We start from the raw sequence: 11,334 nt of genomic DNA, 5'->3' as shown, positions 1-11,334 counted from the left end.
GTTCGTGTACTATAGTTCGTGTCATCCACGATGACGCGCAAATTGGTCAAATCTAACCTTTAATAACATGACTTTACGAGTCCAGGAACGCGTCTTCGTGAATGACATGATCTATAGTAAAGACCCCTATAATGGAACAGGCACCAGTAATGGGATGGTATAGACAAATCCTGGTAAAACAAGTATTTACCATCAGTTTTTAATCGCTGGCAACATTTTACCATAAACAAGAGCCAAAGAGCTGCTTAAGTTAAATTTTTCATTGATATTTGTTAGTTTGAAAATTAATGGCGCCATATATCCCATGACGGGAGCAAAAAACCAGTTTTAATTGATTAATAATATTGAAACCAATTGCAATAGCTTTAATTAAATACATAGAAAACATGAAGGACGAATTGGACATTCAACTTTTAAAGCATAAAGCGATAAATTTTACAGATGTCAGTGAAATATTAAAAATACTCCAAATTTTCTCTTAAATGTCCCATGATTGGTGCCGTTAACATATACATACCTGCAATATTTACTGAATTTATAAAAGAGTTAGCTATCTTCAATTCTGAGATTAGGTATTTTAAAGGCCAAGATGTACAACTGGGTATAGTTATATTAGTTATAGACGTTATAGTTACACAATAACACCTATTAGGAACGCTTACAAGCAAACTTGCCTCATAATACTCTTATTAAATTTGGCATGGATACTAACAAAACGTTTTAGACTACAAACAATTGGTTCCTGGCTGAGACCATACCATTATCTTATCAGATATGTTGTGGCACTAGCGGCATCTTAGCAATTGTAGAAAACTAGTTCTATTTTATCAAATTTACTGCTTAACCCATTAGCGCCCATTGTACCCATTTGGGTACACCTAGGTTACGGTTTGATTCGATTTTCTACTGTAACTCCACCTAAACAGCATTAGAAAAATGGTGGGTTCCCAAAAGTGAGTACAGACGCTAATGGGTTAATCCGCCAGAATAGGGAGTATTACTGCAATGTTCTGACGCCAGAGTACAGCACTAGCACCTTGTTTACAAAGGGCCTACCGGGAAACGCAAAAATTTAGTTATCTGCCTCTTTATCGCTCGAATACGCAAGAGTGATTGAGAGGTTAGATAATGGAATTACGATTTTCTTGTTTCGCGGTAGACCCTCAGATTGTGATGGATTGTGTTAGTGGCGCCCCCTACGCAAAGTTTCGCGTAATATTCCCTATTGTATTAGTATTTACAGAAACAGAACTGTTGGTTATTCCCAGTGTGTTGGAATAGAACTGTTGGGTTATTATATTACCAGATGGTACCAGCATTTGTAGTAGTATTGTATTGTAGTACGGGCGATTTTTCCGCAACTCTATGACTGACGCCTATTTTGCGTGATGGTACCAGCATGCGGGAACTGGGACCTCGATGTTTGACTAGCTGCCAAAAGTCAGATTTGTATGGAACATGTAATAAGGAATAAAGCTAATACTGTTTCAATACACTTAAATGTTAGGTAAAAAATAAGAAGAGCCTCTCGTCTATGTAGTTGCTTAAAGGAATTTACGTCACAGTTCAAATAATTGATATTCAACGAATTAAGTTAAGTTTAATTATCTACAGTTACAGGTTGATTCAACAAAGCGGACGTGAATAAATCCAACAAATCACAAAAAATATTGAGAAGTCGAAATTATTATACACACAGTTTGATACGACAGAAATGACAGAATTTCACTAAAGTGAAGTTCAATAGAAACTGCAAATAATGTAAACAAATTTGAAGAATTTTGTTAGCAATTGACATACAACAAAAAGTCTTACTAAGGTTCTTTTCACTGAAATATTAATAGTTAATGTAATACTTATATTTTAACTAAAAAAATATATGAATAAAATATTTAAGTATATTAACTGTTCATAAAGGTCATCGTTGTCCTTAAAAAGCGCGAGATTACGAAGTAATGAATAAATCGGTTTGTTTACATTATTTGCAATTTCTATTCAACTTCACTTTAATATAATGATTAATGGTATGTAGGACACTACACTAACGTAACGTAATACTTCGTCGACACAGCCGACAGACCATTATTAAACCTTATTTCAATGCGTTAACCCATTAATCGTAATGCCGAGGACGCGATTTCGCGTCCTCGAGTTATTTGTTTTTTTTTTGCTAGAAAACAACTGTACTTAAATGCTGATACCAAAATGTTACTTTATTTATGAAGGATAATATTATACTGTTGCTGGTTTTTGGATTCAGTGCATCTGTAATTTTCATAATTCTTATCTCGGATGCCGAAGACGCGAATTCGCGTCCCATGTTATGTGTAATCGTTATGCCGAGGACGCGATTTCGCGTCCTCGAGTTGTGTTTTTTTTTGCTAGAAAACAACTGTACTTAAATGCTGATACCAAAATGTTACTTTATTTATGAAGGATAATATTATACTGTTGCTGGTTTTTAGATTCAGTGCATTTGTAATTTTGTAGTGTATGTTATAATTATAACGTAATAATACTTATAATGTATGCACGTATTATAAATAAATAACTATACATAAAGAAAAGGTTTCCAACCAGTGATGTTTTTAAATATTGATACTAATTTGCAAAAACATGATATTAGTCTAATTATTAATAATATATACCTATATCTATCTATTATCAATAACTGAACTGCGAAATATTTCATAAAACAATATCAAAATACTTACCATTTTTGTCCATTATCTAAACACTTGCTTTAAACACTTTCTTTAACTTTTATAATCTTACTAAAAACCATTAAAAACTCATATACGTCTGAAGTATACGGCCGTCACGTCTATACTGAATATGTTTTCGACAAAAACTGTTTTTAGGCGCAAAAATTTCACTTACGATGCCGAAAACGCGAAATTGCGTCCTTGACAACGTAATGCCGCGGACGCGAATTCGCGCCCTTGAAATAGGTTAACCTAATGCCGCGGACGCGAACTCGCGTCCATGAAATGTTAACGTAATGCCGCGGACGCGAATTCGCGTCGTCGCGTGGAAGGCGGCGGCACTGCGTGATGAGTAAAAAAAAAATATGAGGCGTCGGCAATGAATGGGTTAAGGTCTACAAATGGTGCTAGTACCTCTACATAGACAAGGGGCGCCTCATGTTCATCAACTAGCATTACTTTAATAGCACATTCTTGGACAGCAGCGCAAGGGGCCGATCGCTATTGGGATGCTCCTTGTCGTGGTGTAGTAACAGTCCTCTTCTTGTCACAAACGTGCCCTGGCAAAACGTGCATTGGAATGGCTTTTCACCCGTATGCTGGTACATGTGGTACTGGAACAAATTAACACATATAAACTCATGAATGTTGATACAATTGGTATCTTTTACTTCATAATTGTGGGATTAGTAGTGATTTTGATTAAAGACTAAAGAGTTATTAAATATGGAAGAGGTGGTAAATCTAAGAAAAAATCGTGCCATGAACTTGACATCTAGATGTCGTTGTACAGCACCATAAATTATGCGGTCGCGAGATGTCAAAACGTTTGACAATTCAGTTTATACACAACTTATTACCTAGTTTGGCTGTCTATTTGTCTCGGAAATACGATTTTTTTCTTAGATTTCTGCCTGCAAGAACACTACGTTCAAATATTTCTATTTAACCTTTACTTTTCTTAAAAGGTGGTATTTTCTAAAACGTTTTATTTGTTACATCTAATCATCTTAAGATAGGTATGGGCACTGTGAATGTCATCTCGCTTTGTGTGGTAGGGCACAGCACAGCGGATGTCATTCCAGATCTAGAGCAGAGCCAACTGGGGAACTACCTCCACCTTACAGAAAACCGCAGCCAAATAACACTAGACTCTACTCATACTGTTGTGTTCCTGCCGGTGAGTAAGGTTGCCAGAACTCAACGAGTGCTCCGAGTGTTAGGGTCGGCAACACGCATCGAACACCTCTGGAGTTGCAGGCGTCCATAGGCTACGGAGACTGCTTACCATCAGGCGGGTTGTATGCTTGTTTGCCACCGACTTAGTATTAAAAAATCAGAATACGCTACAAATTATGAAGTGTCAAGTAATGGGGCATCAGTCACAAGTACCAAGACATTTACCTTAATATCAACAATTCAACATACCGTGAAATTGTCTCTCCTCATAAAGCTATGGTTGCAGAGGCTGCACTGGTATTTGAAGATGCCCTTAACCGACGTGAGCTGCGTGGCGGGCGGCTTGGGCGCGATGGGGCGGGGCTGCGGCGCGCCGTCCCTGCCCGCCGCCGGCCCGCCGCTCTCGCGGGACGCCGCCATGCGCCTCCGAACCTGCGATTAATATATAATAGACCGCAGGCCAGGAGCATATATCGTCAGTCATCGATACTTTGTCAGATGATAGTTTAGATGCTATCATGAATTAAAAAAACAGTCAGCCGGTTGTATCGCGGTGGAAGACTGAACATGTAAAAAATATGCGCCTTACCACTTTATGTCCGCAAAGTATGTGTAATGAATGTGTAAATTGCGTAACCGTAAGCTGCAATTCCTCAATTCACCAACGGAGCGGCAGCTGATGTCCACGAGGGTTCATCATACATAGCCGTTAACCACTATACGAGTTTTAGCCCGGGAGACGATTGGCATGGAAATCTGTTCCTGGCGCGCGGTCTATAAAGTTTCATTTAATTATCAAGCTTTCTACATATTGTTCATAACATCAACAATGACGGCGAATTTTTATTGTAATTTTTTTGACCACGAACCCCACCATTTTATGGCGCGATTCATGAACGAGACAAGTCCTAGATATGCACATGCAGATAAAAGGTGGTGCAATTTTACTGGGTTATTCACATGACCTTCGCCCAGCAGTAGGACACACAAATAGTCAAAAAAAAAACACAACGCTGTCGACGATTCGAGATTGCTAGGCGAACGACAATATTTTCATGCGACAAATGATTCAGTGTGAAGCCGGCGGGGTGGCGAGCGGCAAATCAAGGCCATTCATACATCGCGCTCGACCAAATGAAAGAACGGCCTTGATTTACTGCACACCGCGTCACCGAACGCGTGCGTCCAGGCCGCAGCCTGATTGCACCAGAATAACTGAATTTTGATAGGTAGATGTAGTGTAGGGACGCCGGGCAAAAGCAGGCGGGCTGTCGATCACTTATCGCGTTCATTCAGCCCAATTCCCTGAACTTGGAGCTGCAGGTTCCTGTATGACATACCTATTTGATAAATCTGTAAACGACTATACCAACCTTGGCATCGACCCGACGCCCAGGATGCATTCGACTTCTATGAGAGTAGCAGTTCCCGGAGCTGGCAAAGCTTTTATCACAAAATGGACACTTGTAAGGCTTAGCTCCAGTATGTTGATTGATGTGGAACTGTAAAATTTTATAGCATTCTATAAGAACCTCTCTTACAAATTTCTAATAAAAATCGATGGAATTATTATAAATATGATTGCAATCAAAATATTTTTCAAAATGTTTGGTATTATGAGAGAGTTGTGTTAATGTAATTGTATGTTTCGTTAGCTCAAACACATGTTTAAATGTAATAAAATATTCTTTCTCTTCTTCCTCGCGTTGTCCCGGCATTTTATTAAATTTTATAATATATTTTAAGCTCTAGTGTCCCACCTCACAAGAAAATCGGACACTAAAAATTGTGTAAGAAAATAAGAATGAAACCAATCAAATACAACTCTACTCCAATAAATAAACCTGACAAGTTCGAGTCAGACTCGCACAGCGAGGCATCCGTACAATTTTAAGTTATATTTTTTATTTTTTACAAATGTATAGTTGTCAGATTTTTAATAAAGTACCGTATAAGTTTGGATTCCTCAAGAGTTTTTTGCGGCATAAACGTATCTAACGTATCGTACTAAATGTTTTATTTACGTTAACTTAGAAGTTTGATTTTTTCTCAGCTTCAAGGCACTGTAGACCAGAGTATATGTTTTTATTTCAACTCTATACCTCCACGCGGTTCTGAGATATGGGGTCTTGACAGACAGACGGACGGAGAACAAAATGATCCTGTAAGAGTTTTGTACGGAACCCTAAAAATTATTTAAATTTCATTGAAGTTAACTTGTAGTAGTACCATAGGATGCTTGAAATGTTGTTTTTGTTTACCTTTAAATCCTGATTTCTCTTAAAACTTTTCTTACAGAGGTGACAATGATATGGCCTCTCACTGCTATGTGTGATGCTGTGTGTTTTCAAGTTACTCCGAGTATTGTATGATCTCCCACATACTTTACAAGTGTATGCTTTACTAGATGCCATGTGCACAGTCATGTGTGCTGCTAAAGTTCTTTCTGTTCTGAAACTGAGGAAAACACTTTTTTAATACATACTACACTACATATACATTACATAGCACTTGACTTCAGGTCAATGAGAACTTTTATTTATAACATGACACAATGGTAGGTAAAACTCAATGGTATTGACATAGGTAAAAAGACTATAAAAAGGCTACCCGTCTCTGTCAACATAGACACTCCATATCACTTGTGCAATCTCCAATTTACAACTTAAGTCACAATACTTTTCAAAACTCTAAACATTTTGGAAACATTCAAACAGGACCAGCAGGTAGAAGAGGCAAAGCAAACCAAAAAAAGAGATGGACAGAAGAGATCATGGAGAAAGCGTGAGGAGGCTGTTACACAATCAATTAGATTAATGTAATTCTTTGTATCTGTTTTCTAAAATTATTTTTATCAAAGAGTTCTTAACAACTGTATCTAGGTAGTAATTTAGCTACAGTTAATTAAATGCTGATTCTTAGTTCACCTTGTGCCTATAAATATTTGTTATGTTATGACACATACCATCTACCACATATTGTGCACATCCCATTTGTTCTGTGTTTCTTCAAATGTATAATTAAATCACACTTGTAGTCAAAGCTCTCTTCACAAGTGCCACATTTAAATTTCTTGTTTACCCTCTCCTCATTGAAATGTATCCAAGAGTGATTCTTCAATGCTAACTCTGTGTAAAAACTTCTTTTGCAAGTAATACATGGGAATGGTTTAATTTTATTTTTCTTTAATCCTGGTCCAGACTGATCTGTAGGTGGATCACCTTTTTTGATTAATTTGATAGTTACATTCTCACCATCTACACTGTGGAGGTGTGTTATGTCTTCTTCTTGATCATTACATTTATCTTCTGTATTCTCTTCTATGTTAGGAGACAATAAACTGTCAGAATTTTGAAGAATCATCATTGGATCAACACTAATTTCCATTTCAGTGATAGGGTTTTCATCATCGGAGTACTCAACTTCTGATTTTATTTCAATTCTAGGTTGCACCATACTATTCTGGGAGCCGGGGGGGTCAAATTGGTCCAGTATGATGCTTTGGTTGAGCAGCACCTCCTGTGCCTTGCGGGCTGTGTCAATGAACTCACAGACAGTTTGCAATTTGGAACAGCATCTGATGCAAATATTTTTAGGGAGTTTGTCTTCCTCATCTACCTGTAAAACAACCATTGGCAAATAAAGTTCTTGCAAACTGTTTTGTTAATTCCTACTATATAATATTATTATAATATTTATAAATATGCAAAACTAACTCTGTCTGTTTGTTACCTCTTCGGAGCCAATTTAGATGAAATTTGGTATGGAGAAAGTTTGTGACCCGAGGAAGGACATAGGAACTATTATTTTTGAAAGCAAAATAATGTAAATGATTGTATATGATTTATAATTGTTACATATGTGCGCTGTTTTGTTTTTCAATAAAAAGACACGTCAAAATTGCTTACCTTCTTTCTAATGCTAAAATATATATATATATACATCCTCACATATTATATATGGGATATAGAGCCTCATAAGACCTACGTCAATATTTTGTGCTACTGTCTTTTATTTCTATAAAAGTTCAATACTCAATTTTAATTTGTACTTGCACAGGCCTACTTAAGAGGAAAGACTTGATCGAGACGTTCAAAATAATTCACAGATACTATGACTGTCCAGAACTAAGCGACCTCTTCACTTGAAATCCAAACACGCACACACGAGGACACTATCTTAAACTAGTAACAACAAAGCATAAAATAAATATCAGCAAAAACTTTATTGCAAACCGAATAGTAAATGCCTGGAACAAATTACCCTCTGAAGTTGTGAGCTCTTGTAGTGTGAATCAATTTAAAAACAATCTTGACAGACTATCTAAGCAGTGAAATCGTGCTAAGTGAACTCTGATTTAGACGTACCAGCATCAGCTGCCTGTCTAAAACTAAATAATAATAATAATAAATATTGATACAGGAATTGGTCCCAACAAAATAATATGTATATATGTATAATAAAACAGATTAAGTATTTAGTTTAGCTGTATGGATATTTGGTTATCTCTATCAGAAATTTCTACACACTACACAGTGACAAAGTTAAAGAGGAGTGTTAGATAAATATACAATGCACATTTCAAATTACGAAAAATATATGTGTATATCAGATATGTCTGATGATCATACCCTGGACAGACGGGGGCAATATAGCTGTTTTTTTAAAATTAACAATATAATTTTCTTTTTATTCCTAATACAAGAAGTTTCAGCTAAATTCACAAAACTTACCTCAATTAACAAGTACTTGTTCAATTTGTTCTGCAGAAGCATAGCTTCGGCTTCTGCGCTGAATATCATTATAGTCACTTCTTGCTCCTCCGCACATAGCCGGCAACACCTTTCAAAGCTTTCATGCAAGCTTAAAGCCATCTTTTACGCCAAAATGTAAAGTGAACGGCCGAGCTATGCAGTGGTTTCCATGCACTGTAATGATTTTTCCACGTTATATCCCAATGCGTAAAGACGCATGCGCGTTGAGAGATAGCGATGTTGAGTTTTGTATACTTCATTATCGCTATTATTGACATTTTCAAACTACTATAACAGCAAAACGACACCGCGCAAACTCGAAGCGGCCCCTTGTTTTCGTTTGTTTGCGACTATGCTACATGCTACTGTCAGTCTGTCACTGCACTGCCGACTGCTGTCAGTCTAATATCAGTCACGTCAGTCAGTTAGCAAATGTCAAACCAGGTTGTGCTCCAAAACTGATAACGAGGGATTGAGGAGTAGCGCGTTGAGTGAGTGGTTCGTTTTTAGGTTATTCCCATAAATAAAACAACTTTCCTTATTTACTAATCAGGTGGTGGTATATTTACACAATACAGTAGGTTAATACTGTAGACGTTTGGATGGATGGGAATGAAAAGGAGAAGCCTCCAGATGAGGCCGGTGATAATGACATGAATTGGGAGACAACCTCACGTAAACGCAACTTGAATTTGTCACCGACCCAGCTGGAGCCTTCCCCAAAAAAAATTGTAATCGACCCGATAGAGACTAGCAAGCAGTTGGGCAATACAAATAATACAGTCGAACCTAATACTAGTAATGTGGCAGAGTTTAATAAAAATAATCCAGTTGAGGTAAATGAAAATAATACAGTCGAGTTCAACCCACATTTATACAAACACCCTAGTCTAGACAGCAAATACCGAGAGTACAATGCCGAAGATGATGGACCATTTATAGTTCATGTCTCTAGAGAGTCCGCTCCATCGTCCAATGCCTCTCTGAAACCCATCAATGTAGGCCTTTTGCTTACTCAAGGAAATGTAAACAACATCCAGAAGGAAGGTGGTATTAAGTCGGTAGGTCGCAACAGAGTAGCAGTTACTTTCTCCACAGCAGCTGATGCAAATAGCTTCTTAAAGCACCCACTACTTGACAAAAATAAGTTTACAGCTGATATCCCCTCATACCATGTATCACGTATGGGAGTTGTTCGTGGAGTTCCTTCGGATTGGACTATGGAGGAATTAGTCAATGGTACGAATCTCAAAGAAGGCAAAGGGAAGATTCTTAAGGCTCGCCGTCTGCAACGGAAGGTGGCAAACAATGATGGCTCCTCATCCTGGGTGCCAACCCAATCAGTTGTAGTTACTTTCGAAGGGCAATCCTTACCGTCGAAAATCTTCGCCTATTACACCTCTCTAGTGGTAGAAGTATATCAACTGCCAGTAATTCAATGCAGGAAGTGCCTTAGGTTTGGTCATATTCAAACACAGTGCCGGTCTGATGCTAGATGTTATAAGTGTGCACAGAAACACCCCGGTGATGGATGCAATGTAGCCCCAGAACATGTGACATGTATCTTTTGTACAGGTAGGCATTTTGCTACAGATAAAGTATGCAATGAATATGGTAGACAAAAAGCCATTAAACTTGCCATGTCTGAGCAGAACATCTCATACGCAGAAGCAGCAGCACAGTTTTCAGCAGTTCGCAGACCATATTCAGATATAGCAAGAGTCATGTTTGAGCAGGTTACAGACTCTTCCCGATCTTCCCAGTCCCCATGCCACCCTAATACTTCCATGCCCACTCCTCCGCCCACCACTTCGTATCGTAAGACCGTATACCGAGCACCCCGGACGAGGGTCCCTCTGTCCCCGGGTTATGATAGAGAAGCTCACAACAATATCGTCCGAACCCCCCCACCTCAACTCCCCAATGGTCAGGCTCTGAATGGCTCTTCTTCTTACAATAGAATCACTCCCAATGAAGACCTAATGGAACTCTGTTTGAAATTTTTAACAAACATCATCGCTAAATGGAGCGATTTCCTACCGAACGACGTTGCACCCTTAATGGTTACACTCGCGGAGAGACTTACATTCCACAATGGCCCCCCCGGTCACATTTCTACAATGGAATAGTCGAAGTATCATACCAAAAAAACCTGACCTTATTCAGCTCATCAACGACCACGCCGTGTCTGTTGCGGCTATTTCGGAGACATGGTTGCGTCCCGGCGCTCTTTTTAGAGTCCCGGGCTTCTCATGTCTCCGGGAAGACCGTAGTGACGGACGCGCCGGATGCGCGTTATTGATCAAGCGCTGTTACCCTTTCTACCAAATTCCTATCCCCCCTCACTCGGATGGGATTAATGCCGTAGCTGCCAAGGTTATGGGCATTAATTTCATCTCTATATATATCCCCCATCCTGAAGAAGTTGATATAGATGAATTACAATCTATTCTCACATCTGTCCCACCTCCTCTTATAATTTTAGGAGACTTTAACTGTCACAATATCTCCTGGGGATCATACCATTCAGATTCGTTTTCGTCAGCCCTGCTGGATCTGTTCGATGACATCAATGTAGGAGTTATTAATGATGGAACTCCCACGCATCGGGTATACCCAGGCCAGAATCCCCAATCAGTTCTCGATTTATCTGTTTGTTCTCCTAGTTTATCTTCTTTATTATCCTGGAGGGTATT

General features: G+C 38.5%; 1 protein-coding gene across 1 annotated transcript; it reads right to left on the bottom strand.

Moving 5' to 3' along the window:
* Nucleotides 1-2,123: 2,123 nt before the first annotated feature.
* Nucleotides 2,124-9,100, bottom strand: LOC133519098 (zinc finger protein Gfi-1b-like). Its single transcript, XM_061853016.1, has 6 exons — nucleotides 8,618-9,100; nucleotides 6,850-7,502; nucleotides 6,146-6,341; nucleotides 5,258-5,386; nucleotides 4,134-4,316; nucleotides 2,124-3,319 (listed from the first exon to the last, which is right to left on the bottom strand). Exons 1-6 carry the CDS (start codon nucleotides 8,756-8,758, stop codon nucleotides 3,161-3,163), a joined length of 1,461 nt encoding a protein of 486 aa, XP_061709000.1. The 5' UTR covers nucleotides 8,759-9,100; the 3' UTR covers nucleotides 2,124-3,160.
* Between the last annotated feature and the right edge of the window lie 2,234 nt (nucleotides 9,101-11,334).

Source organism: Cydia pomonella, chromosome 6 (assembly GCF_033807575.1).
Source record: "Cydia pomonella isolate Wapato2018A chromosome 6, ilCydPomo1, whole genome shotgun sequence".
Lineage (NCBI taxonomy): Eukaryota > Metazoa > Arthropoda > Insecta > Lepidoptera > Tortricidae > Cydia > Cydia pomonella.
Note: the sequence above shows the minus strand (reverse complement) of the source record. Positions and strands in the feature narration are given on the sequence as shown.

Excerpts from the sequence above, each read along its gene's own strand:
- LOC133519098 (XM_061853016.1), bottom strand. The coding sequence starts at position 8,758 with ATGGCTTTAAGCTTGCATGAAAGCTTTGAAAGGTGTTGCCGGCTATGT. Across the intron at positions 4,317-5,257 it reads GGCGTCGGGTCGATGCCAAG|GTTCGGAGGCGCATGGCGGC; the intron begins GTTGGTATAGTC and ends TATTAATCGCAG. Across the intron at positions 3,320-4,133 it reads TGAGGAGAGACAATTTCACG|TACCACATGTACCAGCATAC; the intron begins GTATGTTGAATT and ends AATTTGTTCCAG.